At 37.5% G+C, this 16,906-nt stretch overlaps 1 protein-coding gene across 13 annotated transcripts in view; it reads left to right on the top strand.

Annotated features, from left to right (window-relative positions):
* UTRN (utrophin) overlaps positions 1–16,906 on the top strand; it is a 546,896-nt gene that overhangs the window by 445,074 nt on the left and 84,916 nt on the right. For all 13 annotated transcript variants that reach the window (XM_078054618.1, XM_078054624.1, XM_078054617.1 and 10 more), the window contains 2 exons: positions 8,038–8,306; positions 14,588–14,734. In XM_078054618.1, the coding sequence (XP_077910744.1) occupies positions 8,038–8,306; positions 14,588–14,734 (416 nt within the window). The remainder of the gene's footprint in view (positions 1–8,037; positions 8,307–14,587; positions 14,735–16,906) is intronic.

The following is a 16,906-nucleotide window of genomic DNA, read 5'->3' as shown; positions in this document are numbered from 1 at the left end:
GAGTATTTTTCTCCTATGTGAAATCTTATATATGATGTAACAAAGAAGTAATAAATGACATTTTTCAGTGCACTATGTCAGTCCATTTTATGCCAATATTAGCAAACTTGTGCAAATAAAATTTCATGATCATTAAATGAGTGAAAGTGTGAAATTGTCATATAGTTTAGTAGAAGTTACTTTTATACTGATTCTTAGTATAACTTAAGTTTACAGAAAAAGATGGCAGTAATTATTTCCTTGCATCTCATAAAATGAGACCAAATTACACATTATAGCCTAAGTGATTAGGCTTGTAAAACTGATGGGTGTTTTTTCCCAGGGTGTTTTTATTTTCCTAATAACAGCTTTATTAATTAGAACCCTAGTCATAGTAAATGGCAGACACCCAACTTCCATAAGCACAGGCACAAGGGGAAATGTATTAGCCCCCATAGCCAAATTATAGTAAGGGCAAGGTCACAGCCAGCCACAGGGACTGGAATGCCACCCAGAAGCCTTTTCTCTCTGTTCTCCTTTCTGTCTCTCTCTACAAGTTTTGATTTTCTTGGCTGTTCTATAACCATTTACCTCATGACCTCCTACCAAGGAGAAATAGCCCTTCTCTAGCTCTAGCACATTACACGAGAGGGCTCTGATGGACTCAGCTTGAGTAGCATGAAGCTCAGGGTCTACTGGGATTTGCATGCCCATGCTATAAACATCATGTGAGTTGGAGGAAGAGTCAATGCCCAAGGAGGAAGGGAGAGAAATGTTAGTAGACATAGATATTCACAAGGCAACCTTGATCAGGCGTTTACAGTGTGCCAGGCACCTCACATGCCTTGTTTCCTTTAATCCTCGTAACAACTCATTGAGGTGTGAATACTGTTACCGCCCATTTGACAGATGAGGAAACCAAGGCTTTGAGAGGTGTGGAAGCACACTGTCACTCGTGACAGAGCCGAGGTGCCATGTCAGGCTTAGTCGCTAAACTTGGCGCTCTTTACCACCATGATGTACCCTCTTCGTTACCCCAGTAATCCTAAGTGCTTCCAGCTAGTTAGTAGAAGTAATTTTCTATATTCTTCTACTTTAAAGAAATTTCATACAATATTTAAATACATTTTATAACTCTTTACTTTTCCCTTTACTGTTGCTTTTTCTGTACTGAAATATCAAGCTGCTTAATAGGGTGGCATCCCAGTTCACTGATTTTCCTAGCATCAAGGGAGAAGGTGGTTAAGCAATATTAGACTTTGTCTTTTTAATTTTCATATAAAAACTTGAAGGATAAATAATAGCTTTCAGGCCTATAGACCAAGTCAATAATTTAATTAGCTTCTCAAGTCCAAATTAGATTAGTACTGTTGTAATGCATGAAAAAGCACAGAAAAATGTAATGTTGCTTTCTTTTTCAGTATTCTTAACTACAGAGCAGCAATGTGATCCTTCCCCAATTAAAGTTCTATAATGTATGTATGGATGTAATGACTCTAGTCTTCAGCTTTCCTAAAATATGTGAGTTGGCTGACTAAGCCCACCGATGGGGGAAAAACTTTTTTGCATGATAATGAATGCCATAGTAATGAAATCCAATTTAAATAAACAAGTCAACATTCTTGATGAAGAATTATATGATAACAAAGGTTAGTTTGATGGGCACAACATTTTAAATTAATTGTTCACCGTCTACTGCGTTCTCTAATCACTATTGCAACCATCCATAAATTGCATTTGCCTCATAAAGAAGATGACAGTATTTTCCATGTATGTATTCTATTGTAATCGACATTTGGGATGTTACTTTTTTAAACATAAAGAATAGGAAGATACTAAACTCTTTTAATGGGGTGGAATACTTATCTTGTTTTTGTTGTTCCTCTCTTTGAAAGCTGGAATCTTCAAGAGTGAGTGAGAGGTTTTGCCATTTTTTAAAAAGTTTCATGCTAGCAAAGGCATAAAATCTTCTCTTTAGTTAAACTCCTCGCTTATTACGGCAGTACATAAACGTAAGACGTACCTAACTGCTTTTGTAAGAATGGCGAAGTATTCTAGACACTGAGGATACAATAGTGAACAAAACATATCCTTCCCCTCCTGGAGTTTACATTCCCAGCTTCCCTTCTTTCTTCCCAGTACCATCCCCCACCCCTCAGGGACCTGTCTGCTACTGCCCAGCACTCATAAATGACTTGAATAAATTACAAAACGGACGGCCATTAGTATGAGGAAATTCAGGGAATATTCAGTTACAGAAAATTGAAAGCTGGATCTCAGGTTGCTTAGCCAGGTCTGTTCCGGGGCACCTCTGATGTTCCTGCTCCTTTCTTTGGAGGTTAATTTTCTTAATGATCTGGCCTTACTTCTCCCTCAACTTAGTGCTGGGTTTATTTACTTGGGCCCACTTTACAGGAAATATAAAACTTAAAAGTGTCCAGACTTTGGTTCTACCTCCGTTAACTTCTGATCAAAAGTACCATTTATCTCCCTCCACAGAGTACTCTGCATTTCTAGTTTCCTCTCCATTTTCCTTCCCTCTCTTAAGACCTTGCATGTAGGTTTTTGTGGAAGATACTCCCTAAAGGTCTTTACTTTGGAGTTCTTGCTTTTCTCTAAATGTATCTGTTCACCATTTTTTTTTTTTATTAAGGTTTGAGAAGTCCCTTGGCAGCATGGATGGATTCATATCATCTTTATGATATTCCTTCTGAAAGATTTAGGCTACATATTAGCAGGTTAATTTAGTCTGGGTAACCTCTTAATATTGTCACTCTTACAGTGTATTAGATGAACATAATTAGAAATATTACAGTAATCAGCTGATGGCCCTTGATGATGTACTTGTAACCTAGCTCATAATGATTGTTATCATCATACAAAATAGGAAATGGGTGGAGTCCTCTTACACACTGATCATCAGAGAGATTAAGTTAATCTTAATCATGTAATCAGAAAACGTGGAGAGAATATATTTCCCATTATTTTAACAGAAGCATCTTTTGGTTATGAAGAAAAGAGAGACAAACAGAGGGCAGGTAAAGAGAGAGAAAGTAAGAGCAAGTCAAAACTCTAGAGATATGGGGATGCTTTGTTTTTTTCCTGTGAATTTTTGTTGGCTAATCTATTGGTTTGCTTATGTAAAAATCCCTAGAGATGTCTAAACCTCCCAGACTTAGTAATAAAATCATAAAAGGAATCGTAAAAGAAATTAGCCTTTGTTGAAGCACTCCTGCATGCCAGGCATGTGCCAGGAGCTTTATAGTTATTAACTGAAGTTCAAAGAGATAAGGAATATATTTATGATTACATAACTTGTTAGTGTTGGAACTGGCATATGATCGCCTAATCTTTCCTTGCACTAGATTGTCCAGGAGTGAAAATGCTACTCTGGAAGGTTTTGTTTTTTGGTTTTTTTTGTTTTTGTTTTTGTTTTTCTATATTTGCTTGTCTTGATATTTCCTTTTCATCACTTGGTGAAATACAAGATTATAGATACATGTAAAAAAAAAAAAAAGCAAACAGTACAAGTAGGATATTTGGAATTACTTGAAATAACTTTGTGAGGTTTATCCCTCTCTTTCACAATAAAAACCTTTTTATAATCACTTTATCTGTGTGTAAGGAGGAGGAAGGAAAAATAAGTGGAAAGATTTCCACTTGAAGTTATAAAGTTGAGTATTATCAGTAAAGAGTTACGCTAAAAGTTTTATTGAGCCCAACTTGGTTCACTAATTATATATTGAGGACATACTGGTCTCTAGATTGGGTATTGCCGAACCAAGATGGAAAGAAATAAAACATGAATGACATAAGGCTTTAGAACCTATGAATAGGAAGTCACAATGGAGATTATAAACGTCAATTTCATATTGAGAAAGAAGATACAATAAATATGGAAGATCTTTATTTAAAGCAACTGGGCTGATTCTAATAGAGTTCTATATTATTTCATAGGAGAAACATATACTTTAATTTTTATTGTAAAATGTTTTTGTATAAGCACACACAAGGAGATTGTTTTCCTTTCTACTGTTAAGATTTCTTTGAGATGTATGGTGGCTTTGGCTTTCTTACAGAATTGAATTTTAGAGGTAAAAGAAGTATAAAATGTTTTCTCAGCATGAGAAAATAGGGTTCCCGCTTGATAAAAGTGAGATGAGCAGGTCATTTAGCTCTCCTAGGAGCAAAGGGCATGATGGAGTCAGGGCTGGCCAACCCTAGTCTCTGCTCTTGGTCCAGCTTTGTTTTCCACCTGCATTCCAGGGAACTATGGGGCAGTCTTTCCATGGTGTAGAAGGTAGGGAGGTATAAACGCCACCAATTAATTTGCATAGTTGAGGAATAAAGATAATTGGACAAGAGAAAAAAATTGAGGATTGATCATTGCTTTCTACTTTCTTTTGTCTTCCTTTTCTTCTCTCTTCTTTCTAAAAGATAGTTATTAATTCTGCCCTAAAAGATAGTTATCTACTGTAACACAATAAAGAAATCACTATTTTAAATTACATAAGTATGAAATTAATATAAAAATATTTATAAAAATTAATCTGTTATATATTATGTATAAATATATAATATAAATATAGAAAGTAAATATAATTGCACCCTCAATGTTTGGTCAGTTAAATGGGAAGTCCTGAGGAGAATGGAGAAACAGAGTGCTGCCTCTCAAAAAAATCTGCAGAGGACACATATGCACACACACACACACACACACACACACACACACACACACATTCTACAGGGAATAGGAAAGTGACAGAAAAAGCTCTTTGGGTCTGAAAATTGTCAGTAAATTTATTTGGTTTTATCCTGCTGTTTCCTCGCTCTCTCAGATTAGCCTCTATTACTGCCTTTTCAAATGCAAATTAGATTACCCTCTTATCTCTGAGCTTCATTTGCTCCCGGGGCCTTCGGTATTTAGTGGCCCTGCTGTGGCGTGGGAATGACACAACTCACACAACTCACCGGAGTGGAAGTACTCCAGCTTCAGCAGCAGGGACCAGAGAAATCAATTTGTAAGCCAAGAAGCTGGCGGTGCTCCGTCCTGGCAACATGTTACAGTCATCTGGGGAGCTCTTAAAATATATCCACGCTGCCCTTCACCATTGACCAACTAAATCTGAATCTCTTAATATTTGGGGGTAGGGCCTCTGGGGATCAGTATTTAAACACCAACCGGCAAATAGACTCTCAGAGGGGTTTCTAATATGTCCCCTGAATTCTGAACCACTGGGTCCAAAAGATTCTCCACTCCTGCATGAGGGTCTTAAAATTTATGGCAAAACATTGCTTCAGAAATTTTGAAGGAAACTTTGTCCTTTGGTTTTCAAATAACTAGAGGATTTTTAAAATGTAATTATATCCCTTTATTGTTTTCTTCTTTTATGCCTTTTTTTTTTTTTGCTGTTTTTTATTTTGTTTTTCTATTCTCTTACCCCACATTGTCATAACATGGTATTTTATAGGTTGCTGCTTATTACCTGTTTCACAGACGTTCTGGAAAGTTTTTGTTTGGTTTTGCACCTCTCTCTGTTCCTGATTTAAAGTATGCATTAAACTGAGATTGGTACTGTAATAGGAGGTACTTTTCTTCTGACTCCGTGATCAGTTAATATGTATCCTTTCTGGCAAACAGATGGGGAATTGAACATAGAGCTTTTCTTTTCTTCTGAGGATCTGCTTGAGTAGGGATTATATAATAAATACCACAAAAGGACTGCTCCATCAAAAGATTTTATATTAAGTGAAGACAAAAATGTCCCAGCCATGTCAGGTGTTTTGTCACAGGACAAAAAGACACTGTGTGTCTCCCTGCCAGGTTATTCAATGACTGACTGAGAAACAGTTTTTACTTTATCCAGGGAAAAAAATCATCATAATTAAGTTGTCTGTTCAGAAATGAGTACTGTATCTTTTTCTTTTACAAAAGCCAGGGAAACACGAGTGCTTAAAATAGATCTTTGAAAAAAGCCCAAGCAGCTTACTAACAAACACAGGTGCTGCCATCATAAAAATTACCACTCCCTTTCTCATGAGGCTATTAAGAATGATTTTTTTTTTTTTTCCCTCGGGCACTTGGGTGGCTCAATTGGTTAAGCAACTGCCTTCGGCTCAGGTCATAATCCTGGAGTCCCTGGATGGAGTCTTGCATCGGGCTCCCTGCTCGGCAGGGAGACTGCTTCTCCCTCTGACCCTCCCCCCTCTCATGTGCTCTCTCTCATTCTCTCTCTCTCAAATAAATAAATAAAAAATCTTAAAAAAAAACAGTGATTTTTTTCATCTCACATAAATAGCATTTATTTATTTTATATACTTTATATTATTTATATATAAGCATTTATATAAATAAGGCATATAAAAATAAGGCATTTTATGTTTATATAAAATATATTACCTACAAGTTTCTGTATTTCTCACTTTCTAGTTAAGGATTGAAATAAGGTTTGCCTAATGATGTAGCTTTCCTCCAGTACTGTTGTCCTGGACTGTATCCCAGCTCAAGCATTCCCAGAGGCTGGGTGTTTACTGCACTTGTTCTCCTTATTTCTCCCTTACTGGTGGGTTCAGTCTATCTACCTATCATGACACAGAATCTCCCTGTAATCAGTTCAGTTGCCAGGGGATTATTCAGGACTCTCTGTAGCCTTTAGCACTTGAGCAGTGCGACACTGAGTTCTGTGGCTGCTAAACTCTTCAAGGCCCGTTTGGTTCCCAGACATTTATTACAGCTGTTTTCAAGTCTAAATATTGATGTCTAGAATTTTCTGGAAATTTAGTTAGATAAAAATATGTGTTCTGTCCCCTTCAACTTGGCTTTTAAATAATACCAAAGAAAGACAGACAGGGGGACGAATTTACGTTGAAGATGAAAGTTACGGTTTAGGAGAGCTCGCTTTAATTTAGTTCATCTGACCGTGAAGTTCATTTTACCAGGAAGTTCAGTGAACTTCAGTTCATTTTTACCAACGATTTGAAATATTTTGAAGTGAAGTGGAGTTGCTGATGTGATTGATACTAAAAGATGGGATGTTATCACAAAGAAGAGTAAATATTTCTGTCTTAAATTCATCTACAGCTTACCTTGATTGTATGTTTCTGACTGGCCTCTGTTTTGAGTGAACAAGCGGGACAACCATCAAAGCAGCAAGATAGGGAAGGGGGCCTCCTTGGGCAATGAGGGAACTGAGGCCCAGCAGTGTTTAGCTGGAGACCTATCTAACTGGCTTTATGTTCATCAAATTCCTCTGCCCTTGTCGTGTCAGCTTCTCATCTCTGTGTTTCTGACAGTTGGGTTTGAACTTGACTTTCATTTCTGTCTGTATCTTTTGCTTGTCTTCGGGACTCTTACTCTTTCTTCCTGACCCTGCAGGACCTTCATGATGCCTACCCTTTCCTGTCTGAAAGTCTAACTTTATTTCAGATATTCTGGAAGCTGTTTTGCTGTATGAAATATTTGGGATGATCCTTGAAATCTTGCTGTCTTCCTGTTGAAATGTTTGTGGACATGCTACACGTCTGGGCTACAGAAAGTGTCCTGTATTAAAGATGAACTGCCAAACAGACTCAGCAGTGATAAAGTATCTAAGATAGATTATTTGTCTTCAGTTATTATTTTAAGGAACATGATCAATTAATCTTATTTTCTCAGAGTCTTTCCTTGTAACTGAAAGCTATTTCTCTCCTAATTATACTTCCCATTTTGATTGAGGACAACGAAATGAAAGACTGTCTTTGGATTTTATAGAACTGAATTTATGTTAAAGGAAAACTTTTATTTTTTGAGGGATTGTGTTACATTTCAAGGTCTGTAAATATATTAAAATTCAAAAGTTGCCAAAACCAAAGGGCCACTTGCTACTATGTTCTTCTTCTGAGAAGTAGCAGGGAATTAATTGGTGACGGGTGAGGAGAGTATAGAGAAATTTTTTTTTCCCCTGGCTCATGTAAACTGTGTATCCATGAACCTGGTAGCAAACCCTTCAAAAGGTAATATTCTCATTTGGCTATTGATCAGCCTTCCAAATATTCTTTTTTTTTTTTTTTAAATCACAGAATTGACTCCTGAGGAGAGAGCCCAAAAGATTGCCAAGGCCATGCGCAAACAGTCCTCTGAAGTCAAAGAGAAGTGGGAAAGTCTAAATGTGGTCACTAGCAATTGGCAAAAGCAAGTGGACAAGGCACTGGAGAAGCTCAGAGACCTGCAGGGCGCCATGGATGACCTGGACGTTGATATGAAGGAGGCGGAGGCTGTGCGCAATGGCTGGAAGCCTGTGGGAGACTTACTCATCGATTCCCTGCAGGACCACATCGAAAAAACCATGGTCAGCCTCACTGCCTCTGATAAAGGATTTTAAGAAATGTTTTATTGTTGAATCTAACACAAAGAAAGTCACATATAAAAACCATTATAAGGCATTTTATTAAGCCAACCCTGTTACAACTTGACCGAAATCAGGATAGAGAGATTTTTCCAGTCATGACAGATGTTGTCCCTATGCCCTTCATCATCAGAACCCCCTCCCCACCAAAATAACAGCCAATGAGACTTTCACAATAATTTACTTTTATTTTTCTTTATCCTTTTTTTTACCCAGCTCTGTGTCCCTAAACACTTTACTACTTTAAAAAAAAAATAATGTAAAGTCCTTTTTAATCTCTAGATTTCCCCTCTATCCCTTTTATGTTTTCTTTACAATGTATTTGTTTAAGAAACTGAATTGTTTGTTTTATAGTATTTCTTACAGCCTGGGTTTTGCAGAATGGCATCCACATCATGCAGTTGGGCAGGTTCTTCTCTACTCTGTATTTCCTGTAAATTGGTAGTTGGATTTAGAGATTTAATCAAAAACATAGTGTTTTATTAGGGACTCTTATGTTCAAATTTTCTCTCACTGAGTAAATTATGGAAGGATTAGTTTAACTATAAATTTTGTTTGTGGTCAGGAATTGCCCAAAATTAAGAACGATAGATCTGTGGTCTAGACCACTTTGGGCCCTACATTCTAGAACATATACAGAAAAAAATTTAATAGAATTTAGGCAATAAGAGACATAGTAGTCGGGTTTGTGGTAGCATAGCAAACTATATATTAGGTAGTCATGAGTCAAATCAAAGAATAAACCAACAAAACATCAGAAGGTGGTTAGACTGACAATATCAATATCATGAATGTGATTTTTATTGCAAAAAACATATCTTTTGTGCACAGACATTGGAGGACATTTTCCTTTTGTTTATGCATGTGGCTGAGAAGGAAGGAGAAAGGGTCTAGGAAATGAAATGAATATGCAGGCAAATTATATAAGTAAATATATGTGTGTGTAGATATAGGAATAATAATGGCTAGCATTTATTGAGGCTTACTGTGTGCCAAGAAATGTTTGTAGCCAGTTTATATGGATACCTCTTTTAATCCTCACACCAGCCCAACGAGATAGGTATTATTATGCCCATGTTACAAGTGGTGAAAATGCAGATATTGCTCAAGCCCATACAGCTGGTAAGTGGTAGAGTTTTCATGGTTTCTTTCTTGCTCTTCTCTGTCATTGTAGAGACCTCACTCATACTAATGTAATTAAGCACAACTTTTATCAGCTATTGGAATTCAAAACTTTAAAAGTTACGTACTAAATTTTAAACTTAAAGAAATTTCACTAAAAGAGTGTTGGTGTCTGCCACCTTTCATTATAAATATACATAAATATGCAGAACTCCATGAATTAAGTAGGCTTCTTCCTACAGCTCTGGCATCCTGAAAACCATTTCCATGGATGAATCTGAGTTTCAAATAATGAACTGAAAATAAAGGCTTTTAGTAGAGGTTCTTTGGAAGTTACACACTTCTTGCAATTTTTTTTTTTTTTAAAGATTTTATTTATTTGTCAGAGAGAGAGAGAGAGAGCACAACCAGGGGAAGTGGCAGGCAGAGGAAGAAGCAGGCTCCCTGATGAGCAAGGAGCCTGATGTGGGACTCGATCCTAGGACCGTGGGACTCGATCCCAGGACCCTGGGATCATGACCTGAGCCGAAGGCAGACGCTTAACTGACTGAGCCACCCAGGCGTCCCTACTTCTTGCAATTTAAAAGATGGTTTTTAAACACTAGAAATCTTTAATTCAGTGGTTCATAAGCAGTATATTTTTTTGGACTACAAAAATGCCTCTTGGTTGGAGCAAGAATTTACCCATTTGAATTTGAAAGTATCAGTTTTTAATGCAGGATGATTAGTGTTGAAGGAAAAATGGAAAGTTGTATATAGGCTTGTTAAAGACCTAAAAGTTTGGGAGTTGTTATTCCCATCTGATTAATGAAATTACCCACCTCTGCATCCAAATCCTTTTGTTCAAATCTCTACTAAAGTGGAAAGCCAGGAAAAACACAATTAATATTTAAGAGAAAGGAATAAACTGTGCATTAAAATATTTTCACATCTTATTAAAAAAAAAAATAAAAACCCACATCTCATTAAACCAAATAAAATGGATTCAAAGTCTGGGATGTTTCACATGTACTCTAAAGTATATGCCAAATCCCATTGAAGCTGTTGGCAGATGAAAGTAAGTTGTGATTATTGCTAAATATTATTAAATATGTCAAAGCAACTGGAAAACAAAAGCTTTGAGGGCCAATCAAATAAGTTTAATGCCCTAAAATTATCCTTAATCATTCTTCTTTGCAGAATACACACCTTCCAACAGGAAAAGGCTTTTTTTTTCCCCCCACATCTGCCGGCAGGCTGCCCGTCAGCACCTTTAATGTTAGCAGATGTTCCTGTTTTTATACCAAGAAGACCACATAGACTTTTATTCTCCTATAGGAAAGTGCAGCCAAACATGATAAATTGGTTCTTTATACTAGAACACACAGCAGCTCGGAAACCATTTTAAAACTTGCTTTACTTCAAGCTCCTTAATTTGAAAGCTCTTAAAAAGCAAAAGATAAACTTTTTTATTAGAAAGATTCCTCACTGCCATAAAACACCCACAAAAACAAAACCCAACGGCCTTGTTGGTCAAAGGTCTTTTAATATTTTCACCTGTGGCTTATAAGAGAAAAACATTATTTTTACAGAAGAACAATTAAAACTCCTTGATGTTCTATAAGAGTTTTAAAATCTGTCTTGAAGTTATAATCTAATTTTGGAAAACTTTTCCGATCTTTTAAAATAAAGCTGTTATTATTTAAAGTTATAGAAACCTAAGAACACTTTCTAGCCTTTCATTTTTTAATCTTTGATACCTACAAAACGCAAAGACATTGATTTTAAAAGCTGATTGAAATTCTTGAGTCCTCCCAAGTCACCTTGGAGAGAATATTAAAGTGTAATGTTAAAATACAATTGAGGAAACCTGGAAGGATTCAAGTTCTGTCTTTATTCTTAAACTGAATCTGAAGGAACTCAGGTCTCTTCCAAGTCCAGACTGAAAAATTCCCTTCCCCCCCATCCTACTTCTCTCTGTCCCATGCTTCCATGTTAGTGGTTTCATTCTTTAGACCTAGAACGCCTGTTATCATATAACTACTTTTCTCACTGAACCATATTTATGGGTCTGTCTGTGCACATATTCTGTCATCCATGAAAGACCAGCATCTACAGCCATGGAGAAAAACCATCACAACTCTGAAAGCCTTTTCTTTCCACTTTCTAGCAACTCAGATGCCTTTGTGAGCTTCCTTCCTTCTGCCTGATTTTGAAATGTTGGTACCTTCAGGGTCTGGCGATGTTTCTTACTTTACACACATCGACTTCCATGTTCACTGTTTCAAATGTCATTTGCTCACTGTTCCCTCCTTTGTGTGGAGTTTTCACGCTGACTCTGGGCTCTAGGTCTGTTCTTCTGACTTTCCATCTCGAGTTTCTTCTTGTGGCTTTTGAGCATGTTCCAGAATTTTGAAACACTAAAACATACTCTCTGATTTACCTAAAATTAATTTCCTTTTTGAAGTAAAGTTATATTCGTAATACTATTTTGATTTTATCAACCATAATGATTATTTTTAGCCTATCCATATTATCTAAGGGGGAATTATATAGGGTAACTGGTTTTGGAAGAGAGAAGGAAGTAAGGAAGTGGTTAAAGAGGCTTTCTTTCTTTCTTTCTTTTTTTTTTTTTTTGCCTCCCATCATCAATATTTATTGAGCATTTACAGTGTACTAGGCACAATAGAACATACAGAAAACATTGTCCCTGCTCTTGAGGAGCTTACATTCTAAAAGAAAAAAAAATACACCTCTTTTAAAATGGTATTTTTGTTTGGTGTTTTCTGCAAGGTACTGAGGAAATAGTCTGGGGGTGAGCTTTGGGTATAACTTAGCCCCATCATTATTTAAAGAGAGGAAGAGGAAGGCTTTTAAAGGCAGGCAATGACAGACCATTCAGGATAGGTAGGGCTTACAAGGAGATAAACACAATCTCATCAACAAGGAGAGATTTGTTGCAGTAAATAGGATGAGGGAAATAGTTTGTGGGATGCAAGCAAAGGAAGCAAGGTATCCTTAGACATTGAGTGGAGCCAGAAAGATCATGCGGCCTTTTTTCCAAGTACATAAAAAGAGGCTTTCTTTTGATGAACATAGTGAGGAAGCCGAGTTCATACTGCAGTGTTCCAGTGAAAGTTTACGGTCTTCAAAGCACTCTGATATATAATATTTCATTAACTAAACTTGGTATGGTGAAAAGGGAGAAGAAAGGAGGCTGGTAGACATACTCCTGTCTCTTAAGGGGTGGGATGGTAGAAACGATATAACTTGAGGGCTAGTGCTAACTGTTCACAACACCTAATACGTATCGGTTCAGTTTGGCACATGATTTACTCTGATTCTGTGACATACCAAAGAAATAACCATATACTGTTCCCCTTTAGTATCTCAATTCTGTTCCCAATTGTCTGTTGGCTTAATCTTGCCTCAGATACCATTTTCGTGGGCCTTCGTCAATAGAAGTGAATTCTCCCCTCTTGTCTGGCAAACTTTGTGAAATACTGGAGAGTGTCTGTTCTCAAGAAGCTTCTATTCTTCTTGAGGGGCATCAAGAATATGGATGTAGTAAGAGCTCTGATAAGGAGGGGCGCCTGGGTGGCTCAGTTGGTTAAGCGACTGCCTTCGGCTCAGGTCATGATCCTGGAGTCCCTGGATCGAGTCCCGCATCGGGCTCCCTGCTCGGCAGGGAGTCTGCTTCTCCCTCTGACCCTCCCCTCTCTCATGTGCTTGCTCTCTCTCATTCTCTCTCTCTCAAATAAATAAATAAAAAATCTTTAAAAAAAAAAAACAAAACATTTATTAAAAAAAAAAAAAAAGAGCTCTGATAAGGAATGATATTTAAAATATATAACAACTCGCTTGTATGGCACCAAACAATCAGAATGGCCCTCGCTATAAAACCCCATTTGTGTGGCTGGAGGTGTGCTGGCTGAAAGTCCTGCCTGGATTCAAGAGGGCAGAGAGAATGCTGGGAGCACACAGTGGAGCCTCTAGCCAAGGATGCTGAAGGAAGGGCCGAGGGGAATCTTCCCTGCAATGGGATGCGTAGGGCACCTGAGTTGACTCTTTTGGAACATCAATGGGATCTAGGCAAAGACTTTGTTGGAAAAAGGGAACATGAACATAGAGTCAGGGGGGATTATGTGGTGAAGGGAGAAAGCTTAGTGTTCTCATTATTCTGTTTGCTCTTATAGGACATATTATTGTCACTGGCCCCAAATATCTTCTGTTTTTCTCTTTCCCTCTTCACATACATCCTCTTCCCCCACCTGTACTGTCTCTCTGTCCTGTGCCCAGAGGTGGCATCTGTCACTAAGCCTCATGTACCTCTTTTCTTATAGACACTAGTCTTTCTGCCCTCCTCTAACCACGTGATCATAGTGTTTTTGAAAGGATCAAAACTTACCTCTAGAGTATATAATAGTAATAGGTTGGGGTGCCTGGGTGGCTCAGTCGTTAGGTGTCTGCCTTCGGCTCAGGTCATGATCCCAGCGTCCTGGGATGGAGCCCTGCATCGGGCTCCCAGCTCCACGGGAGGCCTACTTCTCCCTCTCCCACTCCCCTTGCTTGTGTTCCTGCTCTTGCTATCTCTCTCTCTGTCAAATAAATAAAATCTTTTATAATAGTAATAGGTTTTGTGGTTAGGGAAGTTGTTCTTACTGGCCACTTTCTCACTTAATTTTAAATGGTAATGTGTTCAAATCAAATTGTTGCATCCGATGAAAAAATAGTAAGGTAGCCATAGGAAAAAAAGAAGGAAAATATGAAAGAAAATGAAAAACAGAAACAAGACTAGAAATTAGTAAAGTGGCTAATAATGGCAAACATTTTCCAGATGAAATTACATAAAATGGTAGATTTGCAGGAAATATATAATCATTTCAATGAGTTTGCATTATGATTTTTCTCTTTGTGCAGCTATTTAGATTCTCCAGGTTACAAAGGATGACTCTGGCTGGTGGTCCCCATTGCTAAAGACCTGAGCTGAGGTGTCATCAAGTGCACAACTGTTGTCAGTGGCCTCTCAGCTGGTCTTGCCATTTTCTTTGAAGAAAGGTTCAAAATACTACCTTCTGTTATATTCTTTTCCAAAGTCATTGTTTTTGTTTTTATTCTTCCAGGCATTTAGAGAAGAAATTGCACCAATCAACTTAAAAGTTAAAACAGTGAATGATTTATCCAGTCAGCTGTCTCCACTTGACCTGCATCCATCTCTGAAGATGTCTCGCCAGCTAGATGATCTTAATATGCGATGGAAACTTCTGCAGGTATTAGTTTATCCCTCTTCATGATCCAACTTTACACAGTTGGTCCTTAAACCCTGCCTGATTATTCTACCGCACACCATCATTTCCTCCTTCTTTACTAGTTGTAGTTGATAATGGATTTGTAGCATGTAATATCACTAAGTATTTGTCTTTCCATATCTTGAACCCAGAGGCCTCATTTATTTATGAATAGAGGTTTTAATGTAATTTTATGATGTACTATTCATATGATATTTGTAGAAAACTGCAAAGGGTCAGATAAATCATAGTAATTGAGATCTATGATAGGTCACAGAAACATTTTCTCATAGTGGCTCATGAAGGAGTCCTTTTTCTTACTTTAATCATGTATTTATTTTTTTTCCTTTTGCAAAGTTAAAAAATCTCCATCCTTCTTCCACTGTTTGCTATTTAGGTATCTTGTTCATTCTTTCCAGCTAGCACATTTATACTATTGTGGTGTTTTTACCTTTAGCTCTTAGGTCTAAGTTGTTTTAGTGACTCTAGATAATACTTGCTCATCCCAGATTTAATAGAGCCAAACCCAGAAGAACTCTTTTGAGTATTACTAGGTATCAGCATTTACAAGTCACCATACTTGCCAGTCAGTAGTTTTAGGTTTAGTCTTTGCAGAGCTTTGTCATGTTCAATGGCCAGTTCCCTGGAGTCGTAAATAATCATTTTTTCCCTGAAAACTAGCAGGATAATTTAAGTGGAATATTAAAAAAATAATTCTTACGCATTTCTCTCTATATTTTAGGCCTAAAATACTGTATTTAATGAGATAAATGTGCGATTGGAGGTGGTACACAAAAGCATTTTATTTTAAAGCTACAATATTTTATAGCATACTAGGTTTCCTGAATTAACTCAAACATCGAATACCCAATGGTTCATATGTTCTTCATCAATATGAAGATTTAAGAAATGAATGCATAATATTAAACAGTCTTTTCTATATTTGAAAAGAGTGTTAATAACCTGGGATTAGTAAAGCAGGATCTGTTAAACTCATACGTGCTTTTCTAGTGAGTGGAACACAGAAGTGTTTGACTTTCTCTTTTTTTCCTTCTGCTCCATTTCCCTAATTCATTGCCTTCATGTAGGTATTCCTGTGGTCCATCCCTGATCGCCTTCTGCTCGTGTTATCACTATTTCCAAAGATTAGAAGTCAGGGAATGCATTATGCTTGGAAGAGGATATGTATTCTCTTATCCTTATCTCTGAGCTTTGTAGCTGCTAGAGCGCAGATGTTAGTTGCTGGTTGAATAAGACCGGAAGGAATCTCTGCTGACAGCAATGTCACTCCGTTTCAGGACTAGCATCTTCTCTTCTCCTGAACATAGAGTGTGGCATTTGAGTGCTTTTTTGGCTTTAATGAACAAAGCACTTGCTAATGCAATTTAAATAGCTAAGCAAGGGAAACTAGAGCTGTCCAGTGAGCCAGAGATATACACATTTCTTTTAAAGGCAGCTGAAAATAAGATGGACAATCTATGTGGAACAGCTGACTTGAACTCCAGAGACCAGGACCAGGAAAAAGAAAATGGAAGTGTCAGTAGGCTGTGTGCGGTCGTTCTGATTTGCATTTAGTTTCTCGGTGGACCAATTCTGCATTTTCATAATGTAGAGAGCTAACGGGGGAAGTTGTGAGGACCAATTCAGAAAGTATACTAATCGGCTGCTATACACTTGAATACCCTCAAGTCGAGATGATTGGACACAAACGTGGAGGCAAATAAGAGATTACATACTCCTATATCTTTGTGCTCTCCATCCACCTCTATCTATTGATCCATCGTCTAATTCGATCTCTCTGTCATCTACCTGTCTTTCTGTCTGTCCAGCTGTCTACCATCATCTATCTGTTTTTTCCCTGGGAGTATTTGAGACTTCTTCTTCATTCACTTCCTGTGGCACTTTTTACCACCTTCCTTACAGAAGGGAGGTGAGTGGCCACTGGCCACACAGCCACAGCTCGACTTTAGATGCTTTCGAGCTTTACTGCTTTCAAGGCAACGTAGAGTAACAGGAAAGCAATAGCTTCTGGCATCGGATTAGCTGCGTCTGGATACTAGTACTCTCATGTACTAACTTTCTGTCCTTGGACACCTCTTTGTGTCCCAATTTCTTCATCTGTAAAGTGGTGATAGTAATAAATAATACTTACCC

Source organism: Halichoerus grypus, chromosome 9 (assembly GCF_964656455.1).
Source record: "Halichoerus grypus chromosome 9, mHalGry1.hap1.1, whole genome shotgun sequence".
Lineage (NCBI taxonomy): Eukaryota > Metazoa > Chordata > Mammalia > Carnivora > Phocidae > Halichoerus > Halichoerus grypus.
The sequence above is the reverse complement of the archived record's forward strand: the minus strand, read 5'-3'. Positions and strand labels throughout refer to the sequence as shown.